Below are 24,975 nucleotides of genomic sequence, written 5' to 3'. Positions count from 1 at the left end.
GAAGGCGTGGAAATAAAGATGGGTGGGGTGTTGCACGGAAGAGGTACGTACAGGAAAAAAAGAAAGGGCTGCACATACACGTCACTGGGGGAAGCTGAACACACTGGGCAATGTTTAAATCGCACAATTATTTATTCACCCCTGTTCCCGTTTATGACCACGGAGCCTTCACAGCTCGAAGCGCGACTTCCTCTTTGTGCTCGGTGTGAGGCGCATGTCGTCACCCTCACCGCCCGCAGGGGAGCTGAGCGCTGACATTGTCACACCGCCGCTGAACTTCCCGTCAAGAAGACGCGGCACGGGCGAAAAGAGCTGCTTGTTGAGAGAGAGAGAGAGAGAAAAAAGGGGGAACGACAGTGGGACTTGTCAAGAAGAGAGGACACACTAAAGTCCCCAAGGCGTCTGTTCACAGAAAGGCTGCCATTGTCCTCCAGCCGATGGCGAGCAGAGGCGGTTCTGCTAATTAGCCTGCGTTGGTCCCTGCAGAAAGGGAAAGGAGAGCGGGGCTGCTAGCTGCAACGACCGGGTTGAAGGGGGCCGTTGTACACATTTCATCCACAATCTGGACATTTCTCCTGTTAACTGGTCTTATTCCTAATGATGGGGTCCTCCAGCGGATAGTACCCTCCCATCCTTCCGTTTAACCCCACCGTCGCACCCTGGCTCGGATTCGCCCCTCGGGCGCTGTCCTCGCAGGGGGGTAACGGGTTCACCATCGCCCGGTAGAGCTAACTACAGGCGGCGGTTCGGTCTTCGTGACCCTTGGCCGCCCTGCCTCGCCACTCTGCCCCCTAACCGAGCCGGGACATGGCAGGGAACCTGAAGAAAGGTGGGGGGATCATCGGAATGATGAAGGATGCCTTCCAGCCGCACCATCACCACCTCCACTCCCACCACCAGCCCGGGGCCGTCGACAAGAAAACTGTGGAGAAATGCTGGAAACTGATGGACAAGGTTAGCAAACACAAACATCAACGAGCTTTGTTTACACGTTTGATGACCAACGGCACTCTTGGCTAACTGTGGCTAACTAGCTAGCTAATCTTTGCAGCTAATGTTAGGTTAGCTAGTCAGCTGAGGGGACGGTGTTTATAGTATCTCCCCTCTGCTAATCTTACCATCTAAACTCGTTTGTGTTTATTGTTTCGCTAACAAGCATTAAAACAGAGAGGCCAGTGAAACAACGTAAGTTTGATACTGGCCTCCGGACATGACAAGACCTGCTCCCAACGTCAGTCAAAAGTCTGAGCTAACTGTGGTAGCACCGTCATCTGTTCCACAGTGCTCAAATATTAAACTTTTATTTAAAAATGGTTACGGGATCCGTTTAAAACCTATCCTTCAGAGACCCGGGTAGTGCAGCATTTACAAGTCTGTGTCACTTCCCTTTTGGAAACTGCACATTCAGCCAGCTGCCTGTCAGCCGTCGAAAAGTGCAATAAATCGTAAGGAAACATGAAAAGTGTCTTTTGTAACTAGAGCATTTGAGCTCTTTCTTTTACGAGGAAGACTCATCTCACAACTTGCTTCTCGGAAAACAGTCAGAAGCAGTTCGACCCCCAGTTTCCTGTGAGATTCGAGCAGCTTTTTTGAGTTTCTTGTTCTTCCATTTTGATGCCTCGGCTGTTAGCTGTGAAGTTAAGAGGCTGCTACCCAACCAAAGTTTTCTGCTTCATTTTACTCCAGTGACTTTTATTAGTTAGAACCATGCAAGTCAACATATTTCAAACCTCTACCAACTGTTTATGGGCAGCACTAGAAAGATCAAAACGACATTAAACATTTTGAAATTACTACAGGAACAAAACTCTTCATGCTCCTACAGGTTGTTTAAAAAGCAGCTGAAGTATGGCTATGTTATTAACATGCATCAGCATGCATCAGTAGCTTAGGAAATATGTTGGAGCTTCCCTTTAAAAGCTCCTCTGAGTTACCTTTTATATTAAAAGTGTGACAACAGTGTCACTAACATGTTTTTCACTAGCAGCAATTCATTGTATCACAGTTTTTAAGCTGAGTTTTGTAACATAATTTAATTGCTTTTATTTAAAACCCAAAAGTAACCGACTTCTTGCTAAATTGTTGATGCTAAGATAATATATCGGATATCCTAGTTTCCATAATTTTATCTTTTAACTTGTCTTATTTTTAATCCAAAGACTTGGGCAGAAATTAACAATTAACTCCTGCTATATTCAAAAGCAGTTTTTGACTACCTATTGTGTTAAATGTAACACCTTTTTGGCATTAATTAGTCATTAGTACAGCCTACGTGCCATTTGTACATTGTAGTCTTAAAACTATAACTACATACTTTAATAAGGACTCTGATGGACTGGCAATGTGCCCAGGGTGGCATAGCCTCAGGGCTCCTCGTCAAGAATAAGCATAGACGATGAATGGATGAATGTTGTCTAACATTTTTAGCATTATTATATTAATAATATTCATTTATCTATTATTTTGACTCAAAGAAATACCTGCTACATATGGTAGTGGTTGTTCTGTGCTGGGTAGTGTATGTATAACAGATTAACCCGTTAATCAGGGTAAAGTCTGTATTCGACTGCATTATGAACGTGCTACTCGTAACTTGCCAAGCCTAGCTTTAAAAGTTTTATCTCACTTAAAAAATTTCCTGAAGAAATTTTGATAGTACCTGCCATTAAGTGTGTACGGTCCTAAAACATGAGGGTTTTGTTAGTGTGTTAAACCCACCATTTGTCAGTTTTGGACTTTAAGGCACGTTAAGAATCTGAAACTTACATTTGTATTAAATAATCCAATGCAAAGTTATACTTTAAAGTGGCAGATATAAACACCAGGAACACCATTTGTTCTGGCAGCATTGGCAAGCTGCTGTCGATTATGAATGTCATATATTATTGTAAAGAAAAGTGTGATTACATTAGCTACTTATTAGCTAACAGACTATTCACACCATGTTGGCAAACGGTAGCCAACACTGTCTGCTAACTGCAGCTTTTATAGTATCGTTAGCTAAAATGCTCAAATTTGCATGTCACATATTATCTGCTATGCAGAAGTTGGTAATATATTAAAGGAAGGTAATACATCCTTTTAGTTCTCACAACGTTGCTGTTGGTGATTTTGTGACGCTGATGTTTCAATAAAAGGACTCTAAATTTTAGGAACCGACGGAAAGTTTTACGCATTTTGAAACCATGACAGTTTTTTAAACCTTGCTGATGTTAGCTGGCTCAGGCTGGTGGTGCACATTAGCTGTTCTTGATCTATTCAGATATTTTAAAATAAAATTTCTATGCATAAACCTGCATATTTTTAAATTCATCTGTGATTCTTTTACTGAAAAAATAAATTATGACAACTTTGAAATAGAAAGATGTAGAAATGATATTTGCACACTTAATTAGATCGGCATAAATTGAATTAATTTCCTTATTTAATTTAATATTTTCCTTAGATTGTGTCATTTAAAAAAAACAAAAAATTATTTCTGTATTAGCCAAAAATTAAAAAAAATGTTTGTTCATCAGCCAAACTAATTTATAACAAAATAATCCTGTGCACTACGGTAAAAATTTATTTTGTGTATTTGTTGTGCTTTGTGCAACTGTTGTACTCACCATTTGTTCCGTTTTGTGTCATAGTTAAAATATAATTTTTGTAATCTTGCAAAATATATTTTAAATTGAGTTCTAAACATTTACATACATGGTGATGTATTTTAGGCTAGGTAATCATTATTCTAAATTGAACATTGTAAAGGTCGTTCTACCAGCTGTACAAGAAAATGTCTTAGTTTTCTCATAGGACACAGCGTCCAGTAATACTTAGTAAATATGTTTACAATAATTGGTTCAGAGAATCCCTTTGGAATGCAAGTTAATTTTACGTTTTCAACAAATCAGCAGTGTATGCTTAAAAAGTTGAGCACCAAATTTGCCACAACAAGTATTATAAGATTGTTGTCGTTCTTATATTTTATGCCACGACGCTAATGTGTGCTTAAGTTAACGTGCCATTAACTTAAGCAATAAGTTAATGACACAAATAATGAGTGCACTTGCTTGACAGAAAAAATAACAGCCACATGACTGTATTAGACAAGAAAAATACAAAGTTAGGGGAAACAATTTCATCTTTTCTGTTTTAGCTTTCATTTCTCAAAGTACCCTGCTACTTCTTACAGGCTACCTTCAGTTATTATGAACCTACCATGTCAGCACCAGGTGTGAAGTTGTCTTTGAAGGGGTTAAACAGAGGGAAGTGGTGTAGAAGTGGAATGCATTTTGCTGAAAGGCAGTCAAGCTTTCACTTAAAGTCAGGAGCTTTAATAAACGCTGACATATAAGGGTCCCCAGATGTTGCTGCATCAAACATGTAGGCATACAATATCGCGTGTTTGACTGAGTGCTCAGTGCAAGTCTGGCAGGTGTTGATGATGATAGCGGTGTAAACCTTATCTCTGGTTAGATGTAACAAGTGTCTGTCTTTAGACATAAAGACAAGATGAAAAAAAGAATATTGTTGATCGTGTTGAATCCTGGATCAGACTGAAACATATTTGTACTAAAAGTTAAAATTAAAATGTCTTAAGGTTTTAAGTCTAGAGGGAGAGAAACGTATCCCATAATGTATTTATTATTCCGTTTAAATGTTGTCAATTTTCTTTGTTGCAATGCCTAACCGACAGTGTCTTCTGGTTAATACTCTGTAAATGTGTGGTGGATACATTTCTCGTTCTCTCGTTAAAGTTCACGACTGCAACGCAACTTCCTACGTCAGACTTACTGCCATAAGCACATAATAAGCATCTGTCTTGCTTTTCTCGGTTTCCAGATTAAAAATGCCTTCAAATGAAGGACATGCTAAGTTGGGAAACTCTGCTGGAACTAATGATTATTTGATTATGTAATATTTTCCTGTTTACTTCTGGAGACGGTTAATCATCTGGTTTCCTCATGGCACGACTGAAGCTGTTTCGGTTGCTGTTCAGAGGGCTGTCGGTTCAGTCGGTCAGCTATAAATTGATTCAAGGTTCTTCGAGCTCAAGTGCAAACTTTGTCTCTGTCAGTTTTGAGTGGTTTAGAAAAAATGGAACGATATAGATACGGCACGATAATTCTAATAAAAATAAATAGCATTTTTTTAAAGACTTTTCTCTAAAGTAACACTTAATAGGCAGTATGTTATAAATTATACTGTGTTGCTTGTTTTTTCTTTTTTTTTTTAGATTTGTCTGGTGAGTTATTAATTTGTCATACAGCTGGAGAAAATTGCTCTCTACTGACATTCTCTCACATCTTGTTATTGAGACGTTAAACTGGGGGTGTGGTTTGTCAGAAAAATGTTAGCGGTTTTGAAACTTACGTCTTAATATTTTAAGTATACCTTAATACAAATAATTGAGCCAAAATCAAATCTTTACCAAACTTATAAATCACTCAACATCTTCTGAGGTTTGATTTTTGATTTTTTTTTTCCCCCTCCCTAATGGAAAACTGTTGGCTTCCATAAAAGGCAAGGCAATTCATAACAGCCATTTTCAAGACGTGTACCTGGCGTATTTCTTTCCTGCCCTCCTACATGATCTGCACACAGTCATCTGGCCTGATTTGCAAAAAAAAAGAGCCATGCCTTGTTGCTGACATGATAGTTTGGTTGCTACTGATGACTGCCAATCAAGCTCTGATTCGGGTTCAGATCTGTGAATGAAAACTTATTTCTTTACATGTTTTTGCAACTAAACAATCGGGGTTGTGTGCACTTTGGCTGCAGTCGTGTTGTTACCGGGCTTCATGACGGAGTGTTCCAGGCTTTACGCCAGTATCGTTCTAGCTTTTTTTTTTTTTTTTTGTTATAGTTAACGAAGTGACTCAGTTACAGTGAAAACGGCGATGAAAGGATGAACATTAATGAAGATCAGGCGTGTTTCGGTGAACTTGAGTCCATCTGGCCGTGACTACAGATATTTTGAACTTCAAATAAATAATTTACAACAGCAATCTACCAGGAGTTTATTTTTGTTCGTTTATTGTTTTAGCTGGGGGGGTAGTAGCCATGAAGTACATATTTTCAGGACAGCAGCCTGCACTTGAGCTCTTCAGATTTGCATGATAATCATGTTCAAATATGAAGCAAGGAGAATGGGTGTTTTGTGTAATTTATTTATTATTTTTTTAAGGCAGAAGTGGCAGAGGATACTCAGATTGAAATGTGGAAGTGTAAACACATGAATAGCCTCTCCAAACATGCAGAAGGACACACATGGGAGGGGATAGGATCTCGCACAATGACTGTAGAGGCACGATCAGCGTATAAAAAGCTCAAGCATTCTTGATTTGAACAAAGTGGTGGAAAACAAGAGGATTGTGGATGTGTTTTGGGGGAAAAGACAGTCTACAATAGTTTGCAGAAGTATTTATGTAACTTCAATGAAACTTTTACATTACGAATCACAAATGTCAATGCATTTTATTGAAATTTTATGTGTAAAGTAGTTTATAATTGTGAAATGAAAGAAAATGGTATGTGTTTTTGTTATATTTTAACAAATCTCTGCCAGCTACATAGAGACTGATTGTCTATTTTTTTTTTTTATCCATTCTTGTTTGCAGTCAACTCAAGCTCAGTCAATGATCGGAGAGCGTCTCTTAACATCAGTTTTCAAGTTTTGTCTCAGATTCTCAGTTGGGTTTGGTTTTGACATCGACTAGGCTACCCTAACGAACGAATACGGTTTGATGTAAACCGTATTCCAGCAGGATCGTCGTCGCGCTGGAAGGTGTGGCTTGACGCCAGTCTTCTTGCAGTCGTCTGTCAACGGGGCTGTTGAATACTTTGGCAGGATGCTGTACATGGATGCACTCAGCCTTTGTTTTGGGCTGATACATTTTTATGAAGGAAGTGCAGCGCTTGTAAAATAATTAATGATACCATACAGTGAGGGCCTGAATGTTCAGTGTATTACATAATGCATAGGTTGCTGGTTTCTAAAAGGCCTGGGCTTTCAGGGACCTTTCTCTCAGTCTTTGTTGGCATGTTCTGTTTTGCATGGCTCCTATTTGGCCTCCCTGGAAACATATTGAGTGGTTTAATCGCTCAAAGAGGTATACTATTAAAATTGGTTTTTAATCATTTATAAACTGCAATTTTGATGTACAGCTTAAAAATACATGATGACAGTCATCTACCGTATTTAAGCCGCTACTTTTTCCCATGTTTTAAACCATGCGGCTTATATCACGGTGCAAATTTTCTGTGGATTTTTCTTCAACCGCCAGGGGGATCTTTAGCAGGAAATGAATAATTGGAAGTCAAAATTGGAAATCAAAGAAGAAATTAATTTTCATTTAGAACAAGCACATGCTAGCAGCAGACATGACGGAGAAATTTCATACCCCTCATCATGGAAACAACACAAAGAAAAAGATGCCGTTTTTAAGTTGAGGAGTATCGATCTGGCAGTACAGGAGGGAAACAGAGCCGCTGCACGTAAGCTCGGCGTGAACGAGTCCATGGTTCGGCGTTGGAGACGCAGGGTTGTGTCCTTAATAGCAGATTTATTAAGGAAAACCGAAAGCGGTGGAGATACAAGCGGCTTATAGCCCGATGCGTCTAATGTACGTTTCCAGTTTTTGTTTCAAAAGAATTGTAGGTGTGGCTTATAGTAAGGTGCGCTCTATAGTCCGGAAAATACGGTAATCTGTCTTTCCTCATTTTTCTCCTCAGACACTTTTTTGTTAACCTTTCTTTTTTGTGCTTTTTCTTTCACGTAACCTCCCAAAGCTGGTTTCTTATCTCCTTACCGTGTCTCTGTTCTCCCCCTCACATCCTCCCGTTTCTGCAGGTGGTGCGGCTGTGCCAAAACCCCAAACTGGCTCTGAAGAACAGCCCCCCTTACATCCTCGACCTGCTGCCAGACACCTATCAGCACCTGCGCACCATCCTGTCTCGCTATGAGGGCAAAATGGAGACTCTGGGAGACAACGAGTTCTTCCGGGTCTTCATGGAGAACCTGACCAAGAAGACCAAGCAGACCATCAGCTTGTTCAAGGAAGGCAAGGAGCGCATGTATGAGGAGAATTCGCAACCCAGGTCTGTAAAATGGTCCAAAAGTGGACCTTCATGTTTGTGTCTTTATTTTATGCTGCCATGCCAGTACGTTCTCTTAATTAACCCATCTGAAATGAGTAATTTGGATGTATGATGTAGTTTGTGCTTCATTCAGAATCATTTTGAGAACAATGGCAGCCATACCCACCCCCTTAAGGTAGTTGTAGTTCAAGATGTATCAAAACAAGAGAAGAGAGGTGTTGTGGTTTGAGAATGCTAGGGTGTGTGGTTAGAAGGGTGCTCATTCTACAGCTGCCTGTCACTTTGTTTTTGAGCCTCTCTATCGTTGTCATCTATTCGCTATGTTCTTTAGCTGCTACATTTGTTAGCTCTTTGATATTCTTAGCAGTTTGAAACAAAAGCTCGCTTCTCGCACTAAAAAGAAGTAGTTATTCTTTTAAAAGTGTTGAAATTGGTAGACAGACCCACAGATAGCAGAAGTAGTTCTAAGCAAGAACATGAAATTCAACGCTGATGAATTTTAAGTGTGTGCTGCACTTTTTTAGTGTAATTTCCATAAATTTTAAAAGGTAGTTTTGACCAACATCATACTGTGAGATGCAGTGTCACAAAACAAAGGCTATAAAAGCTTAGAAAACTTTTGGTAACTTTATTGATGAAGATTTTTGGGCGTGTCGGTTCTAAAAGATGGAACAAGGTGACTCAATTATAATTCTTATTAAGCAAAAAAAAGTTATTTGGTACCAGTCAAGACAGTAAATATAGACCTCAGAGAAGATTTTTTTATGTATGCAAATATACGGGAACCTCCACCATTACTGGCATCTCAGTGAAGAGGTGTATAAATAATTAAAGAAAAATTTTACTTTCAGTGCATTAAGTCTACAATATCACATCGACATAGAAATGGTTGGAAGTTACAATTCTTGCAATATTTGCTAAAAGATTTTAATAGAAACTCAATCATAGCCAGCCTTCAAACAATATATTGACAATCTGTGGATGTTCAGAAATGGACTCTCACACTTGAGAAGTTATTGACAGTGAAGCTAAAACTCACAGAAAGTTTTTGGGGTATCTGGTGTCATTTAACTGGCATTGTTGCAATAAATATTGCAAATAATTGTTTCCCTAATAATCCTGGATGCTATGCAGACTTTGTGATCTCAGGACATGACTTTTTGCTTCAGGTTTGTGAGCGTTTGGGACTCATTTTCATTGTAGTAAAATAACCTTGAGGCTTTCTAGAACCATATTTCTCAGAGGCTTAGTTGCTGTGGAGGTAGATATCTACATATTTAGATGAGTATTTTTATTTTTAAATATCTGACGTTCACTTCGATTCTTTTGTCATCTTCATTTTATAGAGTAGCTAAGATAAATTGCTTTCTGTGTCTGATCATATTTGTACTGCAGAGGATAATCATTTATTATGAATTTAAAAATTCCAAAGATCCGATCAGTTTATAAGAAAAAGTTTGCAATATTTATAGGAATTTTTGGGCTGCCAATTCATGTAGCATAATTGTTGATAAATTAATTATTTCTTATTGTGGTACTCTCTGAATTTTTGGAGAGCAATGACTTTATCTTTGGTTAAACTGGATGTCAGATTTGCAAAAATACTTTAAGCTGTAGGTGAAAAAGCCGAAGTTGTTTAGACCAGTTAGACGTAGCAAAATCTGTTTTTACTTTTTGGCTAGACAGACAATGAGGGGAAATGAACAGTCTGAAATTGCATTAATATTTTTAAATGTAACATAATTTGTCTGAATAGGTATAGCATTTTGTTCTATGACTGAATATTCTATTTCGTGTATTTAGAAATGTAGGCAACAGTTTTTTTCTGTCATTTGCTAAGAGATACATCCTCATCTTGTTTCACAGTTCCTCAGTGAAATGGTTTTTTTCTCAGCTGCCATGACCATAATCTTGCAGACAAAACGCCACAAAGGCAACCAAAGAGAAGAGGAAGTTTCAATTTTAGGCCCTTCTGTTTTGAACACAGATAAAGTTACTTGCTACCATTTTAAGTATTAGTCAGTGTAAAATTAATTTCCATTCTCACTCCACTGCAATGAGACTGAGCAGAAAGAAATTACTGCTGAAAAGCAGAGGAAATGCGCTCATATACACACTCACCAGGCATTGCACACAAAGGTGACTATTGTTTGAATTAAGAAGGCAGTGGCTCTGACACTAACCAATGGGTATCAGCCCACTTAAGTTATGTTGGATGCCGGGGAAATGTTTAGGCTGCAGCAGGGTTTACACGTGGCTTAGACTCAGAAATCCAACTGGAACGATAATTTCTGCAGTTACCGGTGCTCATTTCTTTTGTTTTCCCAGTCAGCTTAAGAGGAAGTTTGAAAGACTTTTTTGATGATTATTAACAGAATTAACTAAGTCCTCGCAGAGCTTTGGATACACAGTCTTTTTACACATTAAAACATAAAAATAATCTGGTATTCATTAGGTCTTTAATCATTTTAAAGGCTAGTTGACTACAGTTGCAAACTCTTCCTAGAGTTGACATCTTGGCCAATTCACTCCTGCCGTCAGACTGTACACTTCTCCAACCAATTGCAAAAAGCTTCAAGAGCTACTACTGTAGCTTTAGTAAATAGTAGGGTAAGTGTTGAAGTTCTTGATCTTAATGTCAGAGAAATATTTAACTCATTTGGATTCAATGCTCAGATAAAAACAGAGGTTGACTTGGATAAGCAATGTTTTATCTGAATAAGCCGCAAGACTTCTGGAACTTGGACCTTTGACAGATGGAATAAAAGCAAAGCTGTCTGGCCATAGTGAACAGCACCGTCATCGGGGAAAACCAAAAACGAAAAAAGATCCTTGTTTTCATCTCTCCAAAACTTGACGGAGGGTGTGCTTTGTTTTTCCCATGTCTAAATTTAATGCTGAGTGAAAAATTTCGCCTGTTTTTTAGTTGTAGCATGGCAAGATACGAGTGAGCATGCTGCTGTGCAAGCCTGTTTCCCAAGAAGGTTTGAGCCACTACAAGTAAAGGGAAAATTGCATCTTATATAGTTCAGGCCAGGTGAGTTTTCTGGTCTGTCAAGCACAGTAACTCTTTGTTCACTGAACTAGCTTATGGTACCTTTGGCAGTGTGGGTAGGTGCAAAGTCTGTCTGGAAAACAAAACGTTTCCATAAACATAAATGTTGGACCAACATCAACAGAGGACCTGCCACCCCGACTCATTGATTTTTCTTTTTTTGTTTGTTTTTTTAAAGTATTTTTTAGGCTGTAGTGGCCTTTGTTGTACAGTATATGGACAGGAAATGGGGAGGACAGAGAAGGGAAGGGGAACACATGCAGCAAATGGCCGGAGACCTGGAATTGAACTCAGGACCACCAGATTGAGGACTGCAGCGTCTGGACATGGTCATCGCTGACTGAAAACTTCACACTGGACTTCAAGTAACTGTGCTTCACCAGTCTGCCTCCAGACTTTGTGACAGTCCAGTCTCTGGTTCACGAGTGGCTTAACTAAAGGAATACGACATCTGTAGCCCATGTGTAGGAGTTGTCGGCGCGCAGTGACTCCTGTCTCAGTTAATTTCTTATAAAGATTCACCAAGTTGTTGAATAGATTTTGCTTGACAAACCTCTCAAGGCTGCAGTTATTCCTGGTGCACCTCTTCCTGCCACCCCTTTTCAATCCTCTGTTTTATATGCATTCTGTGACCAGCCAGCTTCTTTAGCAAAGACACTGTTTTTTTGGTTTCCCCTCCGTGTGGAGGCGTCGATGACGGTCTTCTGCATATTTGTGTAGCCGACTGACCCTAGAGTGAGAGACCATTTTTAGCTTCAGGAAATCTCGCCAGGTCTTTTAAGTCAATTGGTTAACTAAGGTGTGGCAATAAAAGTTTCCAATTTTTCACCATTTTAGTATATTCTAATTTTCTGAGACACAAATTGCGAAATTTTTATTATTTGTGTGCAGTCATATGCAAAATGAAAATAAATAAATATTTGAAATATTCAGCGAGTTTCACTTTCTGAAGTGACTGCTCAAGGAAAAGAGCTTGCTGTTCAGTGCATGAAAGTGAGCACAAAAGTGTGTCTTCTGTGAGTAAGACTTAATTATTAACACTAGCATACCATATTCGGTGGGAGTCGACATAACATAGTCAGCACTTCCTCCTTTTTAACTTCACTTACTTCCTCCAGTAACCTTGCGCAGCACAGCCCAGACATTTCAGTCCTCTGTCAGAGGAAAATTCACAGAGACTAGATAAGCCTTCAAGTTAAAACAATGTTTCTTTTATTCATCAAATGAGAGCAAAGTAAAAGGGACTTTTATCTCAACCTAATCAGCATAGAAGGTGTTTAAATGTTTGATGGTAAGAAAAAGTTGGGAGTTAAGATAATTAAAGACTGAGGAAGTAGGACTTCTCCAGTGTGTTTGCTTGTTCTTCTGAGCTGCGCCACCATTGCATCCTGACGAACGCTGATAGATCCAGCTGCTTACAGGAAGTGGTGAGGTTATGAGCTGCAGGGTGATGCAGCTGCACAGAGGGACAGACTGTAGAAAGTGATAGAGGTGAAGGAAAATGATACATTTGCTAATGGATGTTTTTTTTCCCTTTAATTTTTAATGAATTCTTAACAGCAGATCTACCAAAGTGAAGCTCAACAAGTGCTTCTATTTTAATCAAAGTATTGTTTTTCAATCAACAACAAATTCAATAAAATTTAGTTAGTGCCTTTATTAAAATCAGAGTAAGATTTATTGCAGTTTTCAGAACATTAACTTTGTTTGCCCAGCATTAAAACAAAATAAGAGCTATAGAAAATGAGGTTTTACTTTATACTCCACACTTGCTAAGTAGAGATGCATTGAACAAGCTTTTTCTTCTGGTACCGATTTCTGTTCATCTTTGCGACCTAACCTCAGATGCTATTCTTCTGTCTTTCTACTGAGGACTTCATCACATAAGAGAAAAACACTTGCATGTTGTTGGGAATCACTCAAAATAAGCATTGTGCATTACTCTGTATGTTTTAATGTAGTGCACAAGCTTTAAGAAGTGTAAATTGACCTTTCGTTCCTGTAGTACTTTTGCATGTTGATGATCTCAGGTAGGCTTGTGACGCCTCGGCTTCCCAATTTTAAAATCCCAAGTTCCATGAATATTTTATTTCAATTTGATTTTATTTGAGACTTTTTGAAACAATTGGAGAATCTGACTTTGGGAAGAATTAAACTGCAACATAATTTCTGAAATCCTGGTCCCACAACCAACACCATTTTTTCTTTTAGGCTTTCTTCTAATATCACTGCCTTCTCTTTCTGACACGACTTCCATCAGATCTTGACACAATAGAAAAGTGCATTCCACACATACCTATGTGATATTATTACAATGGTCAACAACAGGACCAACTTCCTCAAGCTTTTAGTCATTCAGCCTTCCCTGCAGCTGGAATAATTGTCGAGCATTCAGCAATAATTTGGACACAATTCTTCATTCTTATCTTAGCTACTGTTGGTTGTTTTCTGAGCTTCAGTAGCCGCTCCATGGAAAATCTCCTAAGAAGTTTGGCACAAAACATTAATAATCATATTATATTTGTTTGTGTTGCTTTTCTCATTTCTCTCCCATTTTAAAAACAAATGTACTTTTCTAAAAAACAAACAAACAAATTCATGCTTTGCAGTAGACAAAAACTTCAGCATTTCTGGAACACTTATTTCAACTTCTGTTTTAGGAAAGGTCATGTTTTCATATGTTCATGTGACACATGGGTGCTGTGCATGATTTGCATGAGACTTGATCTTTCTGTGGCTTAGTGCTTGGTAGTTTTTAATCTAATGAGGCTATACATTTACACGCTGCTCCTGCTGTGTTTACAGTTGTCTTCAATTTTGTATCTTAGTTTGAAACTTCAGTGTGTATAGCTCAAAAATGTAATCTTTGAAAGATTTCTTTTCTATATTAACATTGCTTTATCCTTTCCTAATAAAATGTAACCAAGAATATTCCTCTTTATGTTTTGCAAATTCTCAAATGTTAAGTTTCTGGTATTCCTGTTTTGGTACAGGGAAGGATCTTTGTTCTAAATTATGACTTCCTATTTCTGTAAATGTGTTCGACACCCACGTGTAACAAAGGTCTGCTTCAGAATGCACCGGCCCGCACTTTGACTATCAGGAGAAGCCATCGTATCCCCTCCGCTGTAACGTTGTCTTTGCGTCTGTAGTATTGGATGGATTCGTTGGGAAATGCATCAGTGCATTACAGTGCTGATAAAATCGATTAAACGTGAACATTTGCATAAATAGCATCCATCCGTGCATTTTTCAGCAGCTGTTGGCATAAATTTAGCTTTTGCTTTTTTGTTATTTTTTTTAGCCACACAGATTGAAAGTACATTTGAAGTTAAACATAATTTGTTTATTGTTTCCAGTGGAACTGAAACGCATAACATTTTTGTTAAATTACTCAGTAAACTTCAAGTTTTAGTCAGAGGAAAAGGTCAATGATTAAAACTTTTATTCATTGGTAAACTTGAGGGCGGTGGGGAGTGAAGAGGGTGAATCTTGTATGTTTAGTTCAGCTCAGATCAGACTAATTTCATTTAAATTTTACCTCAACATAACTTCAACCAGTCAAGTTTTTCCATTTACAATGGCCAGTGGTTTCACACCTCTGTGGTTTATTTGCTGCTTTCTTTTGATTTGGATATTTCTGTGGGCTCATTTCTTTTTTTTTTTGCATTTCCAACAGATATGCTGTGTTTTGTCCTTTTAGTCAAAAGAGCTGTGAGTTAAGGATGAAATCTTTTGGTGGTTGGTCTAACTGGCAGATTGCTACCAATATGTGGAACGGAAGAAGCTGTTCACACTTAAGTAGCTGACAATATTTCACTTTCAAATCGATTTTCATTCTCAAGGTTTGAGGCTTCATGTGCAGATATGTTTAAGCACACACACAGCTGAACGTCTTGGCTATTTATGTCGCAGTAGCATCTTGAGCAGCCAACACATGTCATCCTCACATTATTAGATTATGGTGATTAGGATGACGCAACTCACCATCATCTCTGCTTTGTACAACGAGTGCTTTCCGTTTATGCACGCAGACATAAGTGAGCTTAGACACGGTCTAGGAAGTTGGAGGATTACGCTAAAAATAACTGTTGGATATTAAATGTATATTTTGTGTGAAGTATACCCTCACTTTAATCCTGTAATTTATGGTTCTGAGAAGGGGGTAAATGTGAATTAAAACATTGCTCTACACTGCGTAATTAATTGGGATTGTATGTGGTTGACAGACACGGCAGATCTGCCAGTGACATGCAAAATGCTGTGTGAAGGAAAACCCAATAATTAGTGGTAATCTGAATGCTATTGCCACAGAGATGCATGGTGGTAACAGCATCATGCTGTGGGAATGCTTTTCTTTAGCAGGGACTAGATACTGCAGGATTGGTGGCTTTGAAAGCAGGCCCCATTTTGGAGAATAATGTTAAAAATCAAAATTGGTGTATCTTTACCTCTACAAAGTAGTGCCCCATAATCACACATTAAAGGTTGTGATTGTACCACAACTACATTTATGAAGTTTAATGTAGTAGTGCAATGCTCTGCACACAGAAAACTCCACAAAAATGTTAAAATGCTTTTGTTTCTTTGTTTTTCTTACAAGCTGCCTCTTTGTTTTATCATCTTCAATAAGGTCATATTATTTGGACTTTGGAAAGTCTTTCATAGGTTTTTGTTGCTTTTCTAGTTGTAGCACCTGAACATGACCACATAGTCTTAAGTATGTGGTGAAAAATAGAGTGTGAGCATGTGAATGAGAAAAGTAGTACCCGGCTTAAAAAAAAGAAACAAACAAAGAAATTAATCCATTACTTCAGGAGTTGCCTTTCTTTTAGACCTTGTTAGTTTTCTTTCTTTAGATTGAACTTAAACAAGAATAAGTTGTATATTTGTATCAAGCTTTTGTAGCAAAATCTAAAACGTTTGTTTGAAATAGTGTTTTTTGGTAGGTCTTCTGTTAAATGCTCCCTAGAGTTTAGGACACTTCCATTAAGACCGCTTTTCCAAAAAATTACAAAAGTTTGGCACCAGGGATCTAAAATAAAATGAATATGGAGACGATTGAGAGACGATTGAGAGTCCAACACCACACCAAAGTGTGGTGTTGGAGAGCTGCGTGTTTTATGTTTCCTGTGAAGATATGCCCCTGGCTACAGCCAAACATGCAAAAATTTAAACCAGCAGATCATCTTACATGTAACTGAAATCCTATAATTTGTGCAACAGTTCAGCACTTGGTGTCCAGTTAAGTTGTTGGGCACAAGCATCAAGAGTATAGACAGTTTGGATAGGTAGTGATGTTTATCAGCGGGCTTTGTGGTTTTTTGGGGGGAAAACTGCAATCATGATTTTGCTGAATTATTGCTTTAATAATAGCAGCAAGAAACTCAGTTTTCTCAATCGGTTTTTAGTGTATCATCACCATCATAACTTGTGGAAAAACTGTGATTCCTTCTGGTGCACATGATTGAGTCACCAAAACGAATGCTGAAATGAGTCTTGTAAAGATCACTTACAGTTTCTCCTCTGTATCTTGTAGTGATCACTTACCAAGAAGATCTAAAAAACCCCCCAATCTTTTAAAACCTTGTTGACTCTGGGTGTGTGTGGGTGTGTGTGTGCTGTGAACTAAATTTGACACAGGCTTGCGCTTGTGTCTTTCCTCAAAAGACGAGATGTATTTCTCCTTGTTTGGTCTGGATTTCTGCGTTAACTAGCGTTGAGCAGATAAAGCCAATAATGGTTCTGCTTAATAATGGCACTCCTACCAGTCCACACAGGCTCTGACTCTGCAAGCCTGACCTGTGCTGGCTGTGCTGCATTGTGTTAGCGCGCTACAGCACTGGCTGGCTAGCTGCGCTTTTTTATCACCACCAGCAGGAAACAGGAAGGGAAAAGCCAGCTGCAAGGTCAGAGGTTACTATATAGCATGAGGGGGAAGGAGGACAAAAACGTAGTGTTCAAAAAAGGTTTGTCTTTTTTTCTTTTTTTTTTCTCCTTCTGCTGCGTTCGTGGCGAAAAGTTCAAGTGAGAGAGAAACGTACTCTAAACACACATGGGAGGCTAGAGTAGATCACCAAACTTCTCTGTGTGGTGGTTGCCCACTCAGTTTGCATGGTCACTGCTGGCACAGGAGCTTAAATAGCAGTCACCGTTGTAGTGGTTGGCTGCTGAAGTGTTGGCTGCTGCCCAGTGTACACACAGCACAGAACTGCTATTGTGGGATGGAGAAGTGCAAGGACGGAGAGGACTGAGACAGGCCTTAAGCCTGTCCTATATAAACCCTAATTTTTATTAACATTACATGTTCTCATACGCATACAAGTCTTGCAGTTTGCTATGATTAATGGATTCTTTGCATTGAAATCGATTTGATATGCTTTTACTGTTCGTGTTTACTGCAAAATCAGCAACTCTCTATGGTATTTTCTTTTATTTGGCTAAATCTATTAAAGTGCTTGGAGTGAAAAGGATTCCTAAATGTAAGATGTCTTTTGTTGGTATGTGCTCAACAGGAGGCGGTCATCTCTGGAAATTTAGATTTCAGCCTCAAAGTCTGATTAGGGGATTATGTAATAACTCTTAACAGGTGTGCAGGCTTAGATTAAAACCTGTCACGCCATTCCTTTTCAAGCCAATTCTTCATTTCTTGTAATATTCTGTTAAAAATATTCAGTGATCTCATGGACTGTGCAGATCTGGTGTTAGAGACAGCTGGAACAGACTGTGTACTTGATACTAGACTGCTGTTTGCTTTCGCAGGCCCTCTGTCTCAGTCTAGCTCAGAGTTGACTTGTACCCTGCTCCATCACATGGGACGGAAATCCATTTCTGTCAAATTATGTGGCCTTTTTTGGGATTGTAAGATGAAATGGCTCAGTATTTATCATCTATTTGAACACATACACGCAAAACTAGTAAATGAGCAGTAAGCCTTTTTTTGTCCTTTTTTTGACTGAGCAGCTCTGTGGCTCTACTTCCTTTTGAAGCTTCCTGTGCTTCTGTTTGGTATGGTAACTTCACTGAATTTTTAATAACAGTTCCTGCCGTATGTATCACTCAGGGAACATCTAAATGCCGGTGTTGGTAGTGTTGTGTGGAAGCTGAGTTTCTACACTGAAAACTAATATGATTTTTTTTTTTTTTTTAAAGGGAAGGAATAGTGTGTACATTCCAGTGGGATCAGTGAGGTGGCTTTAACAATTGTCTGTTCAAAACAACATTTAAGAGTTTATGTTTATTTTATGGTCCGTTAAGCCGCTCTATCTTTCAGAGAGTTACTTTGCCTTGCAAAAGCATTCATATCCTTTGAACCTTTTTGCATTTTGTCACTTTACAACCACAAACCTCATGGGATTTTTTTTGGGTAGCACATAATGAAGTAGGAAGGGCGGTCATACATGCTGTTCTAAATGTTTTACCAAAAAAACAAAATCTAAAATTAGTGGCAAGTAGTGGTATTTAGTTCTGTTTGTTCTGATACCCCAAAATAAAGTCCTTGTCAACAAACTGCCTTCAGACCTCGCCTTATTTGAAAGTCCTCTTTTCAAGTCTAATTTAGCGGTTCTGTGAAAGCCTCAGAGAGTATGTTAGTGAGCAAACGGCATCATGAAAACCAACAAATAGAGCAGCCGATTTGGGGAGGAATGTATGGATAAAATGGGCAGTAACACATTATCTCAGGGTTTAGATGTCTTGCAGAGCACGGTTTAGTATAGAACAGTGTTTCCCAACCCTGGTCCTCAAGGCACACTGTCCTACATGTTTTAGAGGTTTCCCTGCTTTAATGTGCCTGATTCATCTGATTGCAGATCAACAAACACCTGTAAATCAGTCATCAATTGAAATCAGCTGGACTGAAGCAAGGAAATACCTAAAACATGCAGGGCGCCTTGAGGACCAGGGTTAGGAAACACTGGTATAGAAGATGGATAGAAGATGTCACAACTGCAAACCAACCAAGACAGAACAAAGTCAAAGGGTATCACGTTTCCCAGATCAGAAAAACTTTTTTATTAAAATAAAAATATATGGAGAAAGTGGGAAGTAGGTCAGTTATTCTACATTAGATGATTTTTGTGACATATTCCTGCTTATCACACATTTATAACTTTATTGACATGACTCAATGCATGGTACTAGCGCCTCCAGGTGCACGGCACTAGCTATAGCGGCTAAGAGGCGCTGTTCAATCTAGTAATGTATATCAATAACTCAAGTCTTTCCTCTGCCTACATCCCCCAGAATGCTGTGCGATTCTGGACTGGAGTTCAGTGAAATTATTTAACATTTTATTGGACGTATTATCTATTGATCTTGATCATGTGTCTGTTGTAATATATATTGTCATTGGTTTCCCAGCCCTACTTAAGAATGAGAGTTTGGCATCAAATGAGAATTACTCAGTCAGGACAATGAGACAATGTAGATTAAATCATATTGATGTCTTGCAAAGGTCCCAGGGAGAGTCCATACCCAGATCCAATTGAGATTCTGTGGCAAGGCTTCAACATAAATTAAATTGTTGTCCATTCAACGGTCTCAGCATTAAGCTATTATTAAAAGAAGAACAGGCAAAGCAAATCCTCTCTCTAGAAGTTGGTTGAGACACACCCAAAAATACTTAATTGCTGTGAACAGTTCAGTTTGTACACAGTACACAATGTCAGTGTTATTTGTAATCTTGAAACAACTGTTACTATCCACTTAGTGCTACTTTGTATTTGTCTGTTATATGAAAGATGCTGAAGTAATGCAAAAAACATTGAAGGACTATAAGTATGTATGTGAGAAGCTAATAAACTATAGATAGATTCCAGTCCAGACTATGTGCATCGACCATGGGAGAATCTGATGAATAAGAAATGATATCAAATGGAGGGTTCCTAATTGTTGGTAGCCTGCATGAATGTTTCAAAATGACGGAGGCTGTGAGTGGATAAACACACTTAAACAGAATAGATATAACATCTGTTACAGAGGTGAGATGAACAAACAAACCTGAAAGGAGGGACAAGGTTTTTGGTTTAGGAAGAAAGCAGATCACAGTGGGAGGTTGTTGTAGCGTAGATAAAAGCACGCAGAGGTGGAATGGATGGGATGACGGCTTTATGGCTGAGTAACACTGACGCATCCAGGGAGCAGAAGAAATGGAGGGTGACCTCCTGTCCTGTTGAGGTTATACTGCCGAAGACACACTCGCCTTTTATGAGTAAACTCTGAGGTAAAGAAGCTCTTGCCGGAAGCATCACAAGTTCATCCAAGTATTTCTGAGTAGTTGATCGGCTAATTTGTCTCTGGGCATTATCGACGAGTGCAGTGCTCACTTCAAAGGCAGCTACTGTGGCTGCATCCAGCTTAAAGTCGGTTCTGTAGAGTCTAAGTGGAAGGAGCACTTCAAAATGTTGGACAGTGAACTCCACAAGTGTTCACTGTTTTGAAAATCATTTACTAATGAGAGGCTTTCCCAGTTTTATACGTTTCTCTGACAAGCACAGTACTTTTTTTCCCCCCTGGGTTTAATCTTGCAATAATCGTTTTAATGCATTTTTGTTTTCTGTCCTTCCTCATTCATTCTTTACATCCCTCCCCTTCACATGCTGGGTGTGTGCTGTGGTGCGGGGCAGCTGCAGTGTTGCAGTGTTTTCAACGTCGACTGTCTTGTGCATGTCAATTCAGCCTGCCAGCTCAGTCTCCTTGCTGCTCTTTTAATCTTCACTTTTTCAGCACAGTACTAAAGTGTGGTTTGTCATTGTCAGCACGGTCTCTTGCTTCTTATTCTCCTTTTTTTTGACAGTTCCCTCTTGCTCCTCTTCTTCTAGTTTGCTCTCTTCTCAGCTTCCTTGTTGTGTCATCTTTATTTTCCGCTCCAACATATCAGTCACTTCCTCCTCTCTTCGCTTGTTGACCAGCCCTGTTGAAACTGAGTCAGAACTGAAAGACGCCGCAGCCTCAATTTCTAATTCATCCTGTGAGCTAAATCGTATGTCTATGGAAGCCCTGCTGCATTTTGTGGGCCGCTTTTAATGAGGAGGAACTCGAAATAGAAACTAAGCCTTCAATTTTATGTTTTTATTTGTTGTTTGAATATTGTAACCCTTAATCTCTCTGGATTTTCTGTCATCCAGTCAGTTGTATGAGTGTTTGTGGTGTGTGTAGATGCCACATTCAGTGGGTACAAAAAGTCTATACACCCTGTTAAATTGCTTGGTTTTGACCAGTAAGGGGTGCTATGTAAATAGTTCACTTCCTTTTCAAAACTTTTCATATTTAATTTGACCTATAACCTGTAAAGCTAATCTGATAAACAGATTTTTTTCAGGCTCCAAAATAATAATAATAGTAATAATAATAAAAGAAAATCTGGGTAATATAATTGCATAACTGTGTAACTGCATTCAGAACAAACCACTATATTAAAACTCATGTTAAGTAGAAGTCCTGCAAAAAGTTTTCAATGTGCATCATAAGGACTGAATTGGCAAAAGGTATCAGTCAGGGGATAGATACAAGAAAAAGCATAGCGCACAGTTCAAAGAGCAGACATCAAGTCAAGAAAATTTGGTGCAACAGTTACATAACGAAGAAGAAGATGCTGCTCCAAATTGATTTAAAAATATAAACAGAAGGAACAAAAAAAGAGAATAGTTGTCCTGGAAGTCTACAACCACATTAAATGGGCTACAGAAACTTCTGGCAAATACTTGTTGTGTAATACAAGTGGAATCTCCTGTCTTCTTCATTAGTGGTGCAGCAATTTATCGGCCAGCTGATTTCCTCAATTTTGGGAGATCTGTGATCGGGTGACACTTGGATGTGAAGCCAATATAATCCACCGATCTTATCTACCTCACCGAAAGTCTAAAAATCAACCACTCTCCTCTTCTGCTGTTCCGTGAGAGAGTTTTGACTGACAGTCCGGCCCACCAGGTCATGTCTGCACGTTTGCAGTTAACAATAGTCACCTCACTGTTACCAACCCAGCAACTTTCTTGCTAGGGCTCTAGCGATACACTAATCTCACAATACAATACGATGCACGATATTCTGTTCACGGTACAATATACAGTATATCACAATATTCAGCAAACGATACGATTCAATACATTTTTAGGATTTTCTGAAAGATTTTAGAGGGACAGAGTGATTTTGGTGACATTTTGTGACTGTTCCATAGACTGGCATTGAATTAATATAACTGATGGTGTAATACTGATGTAATAAATGTTTTTGTTATACATTTGTTATGCATTTGCTTTATTTAAATGTTAATTGTGTGGTTTTGTGTATTTGGTTATGCAGAAAACGAACATCTTTTGTTTTATTCACTTATATTAGATACTGTAATTTATCTATTTCACTTCATTATTTAAGTAATTGTAACTGGTTGTTTCATTACATGTCATTTTCAATGTACATGTGCAACTGGGTAAAAAAAAATGTCACGTGTGATAGCTGTCATTTACTTAATGTGGATTTGACATAAAACTCAAAGTAGGATTTAATACATCAATACTCGCAGATGAAAAATCAATACTTTCTGAGAAAATATATCGATAAATATTGAGGAATCGATAAAATTACACACTATGCAAAAACAAAAATGGTATCGGTCAAAATCGGAATCGGCATTTTAGACTTTTTAAAAGATCAGTAATCGATCTTTTAAAAAGATCAGCCAGAAAATTGCAATCGGTGCACCGCTGTTTTTTATATGTCTGAGCTATAGGGATGGGTGACAGGAAAACAGGCAGAAAATTATTCAAGCCCTGCATAAACATATTTAAAGTCAACCAAAAGCACATGTGGGAAAATGTGTTCTGGTCTGAGTCAAAGTTTGGACCTTTTGTCTACGACTCCAAAAGGAATGTGCAGAAACACAGCGAAGTGTGATGGTGATTCATATTTCGAACATATATTTTTTATCTTTAACTGGGTGGAGGGGATTATGAGCAATTCCAAGTACCAGTGTTCAGACTTCAGTTTGTAAGATGAAGAGGAACTTGATATTTCAGCATATCAACCCAGAGCATAAATCCGGATTAATAGATTGGCTTTTATCAGAAAATTTTAAGTTGTCCAAAACTAAACAGATTAATAATGTGGTATGATTTCTAGAGGGGTGTGCATAAAAGATTTTCTCATAATTTGACAATTCTAGATTTTGGCAAAGAATGAGAAAAATACTCCCATATTAAAAAGTTCCATGCTGATAGAGTCCTACCCAAAAAGAACCCAAAACGTTTTTCTGTTACATTGTACAGTTCGTAGGTCGCATCAAAAGGGAAAAAGTTAATCTGTCACGATCTTATAAATATCTTCTATCCAAGAAACTTGACACCGCAAATTTTAAGAGACGCAAACCCCTAGAAGCACTAATAACTAGTTCATGCTGGCAGCTTTCACAACTTCCATAAATCTGCTGCAGCCATATTGGACACACAACTGAGGGCTGACTGTGGAGTTCCAGCTTAATGGGATGCTCTTGTTCCATTTCCTACAGGGAACTCTGAAAATCCCCCTCTAGACTACAAAACAACCCACAATCAGTTCTTGTGGCCTTCTGAAGCAAAGATGTTGAGTTTGCCTCACAAAATAAAAAGAAACATGTTTTTACAATGGATGGCACAAATGTTCCAGGCATTTCTTTAATGCCTATTAAATCCTATTATATCTAATCACAACTGGATGTGCCAACATCTTTGATGTGGTGCATTTATGGTCAATGACTGCCAAGAGTTCAGTTTGTGTCAGCTGTTCCAGCCCTATTCAAACCATCTGTGAAAAAATTAAAGTTGTTTGGTTGTTGGAGGACAGACAGTTTTTGCCATCTTTATTTATAAAGCCTCCATTGAAGCTTAAATAAACTGTATGGACTATAAGCATGTTGATTTACTTTTACGTTCACTCAGCCTAATTCCAGCAGTAGGATTTTTGTTTTTCGCCCAACAAAAGCAAGCTTTATTTGTAGCAATTTACTTGTATAATTTGGCTGTTTTTTTTCTCGTATTTCTTAGCAGCTCATTTCAGGTAAAATATAATTACGACCTGTCCATAGACTGTGGCGGTTTCTCAGTTTCTTGTTTTTCTAGTAATATTCACAAATTATCAATTAAGTCATAATGTGCCACAAAAATATTTACCCACTTTTCATCCAAATAAAAATTTTCTGAAACCAATCAAATTTTAACTTCAGACAAAGATAAATCGAGTAAAAGGCTGTTTTAAATGTTGGTAGATTTGAATGCTTGCCTCATCATTCAGTGTTTGTTTAAATTAATTCATTGTGTGTTTCTGTTTTTTTTTGATTCAACGAGTTTGGATGTTTACTGAAAAATGGTGATAGTGAAATGCTTACGGTGGTCTTTTAAGAAAAATCCAATGATTTTAAAAATATTTGTTTCTTTTTTGTCACTTTTCAGACGAAACCTCACCAAGCTGTCGTTGATCTTCAGTCACATGCTGGCTGAGCTGAAAGCCATCTTCCCCAATGGCCTGTTTCAAGGTGACAACTTCCGCATTACCAAAGCTGATGCTGCAGAGTTCTGGAGGCGCGCCTTCGGGGACAAGTAAGCACCATCGTTTTTGTCTTTTTATGGTGGAGTATTCATGTATCACAGGTATAATAACCCATATGGACCAAAATGTGTCAATATATTTACTGGTATTTATTTCAGTGATAAAGTTACCATTAAAAACTTGCTAGTTCAGCACAGTCTTACTGTATCCAGTCTAGAGCCCAAACCAAAATATTGTTCTAAAAATAAATACCAGCTACACTATCTGAGTTCACCAGCTACATTTAAGGAGAAGTTAAGAAAAGTGATGACGGTATGAGT

At 38.4% G+C, this 24,975-nt stretch overlaps 1 protein-coding gene across 1 annotated transcript in view; it reads left to right on the top strand.

Annotated features, from left to right (window-relative positions):
• Nucleotides 1-807: 807 nt before the first annotated feature.
• Nucleotides 808-24,975, top strand: part of cbl (Cbl proto-oncogene, E3 ubiquitin protein ligase) — a 44,998-nt gene continuing 20,830 nt past the window's right edge. Inside the window, exons 1-3 of the mRNA XM_027999732.1 lie at nt 808-954; nt 7,835-8,082; nt 24,559-24,705. Of these exons, the coding sequence (XP_027855533.1) occupies nt 808-954; nt 7,835-8,082; nt 24,559-24,705 (542 nt within the window). The remainder of the gene's footprint in view (nt 955-7,834; nt 8,083-24,558; nt 24,706-24,975) is intronic.

Source organism: Xiphophorus couchianus, chromosome 18 (genome assembly GCF_001444195.1).
Source record: "Xiphophorus couchianus chromosome 18, X_couchianus-1.0, whole genome shotgun sequence".
NCBI classification, from domain to species: domain Eukaryota; kingdom Metazoa; phylum Chordata; class Actinopteri; order Cyprinodontiformes; family Poeciliidae; genus Xiphophorus; species Xiphophorus couchianus.
The sequence above is the reverse complement of the archived record's forward strand: the minus strand, read 5'-3'. Positions and strand labels throughout refer to the sequence as shown.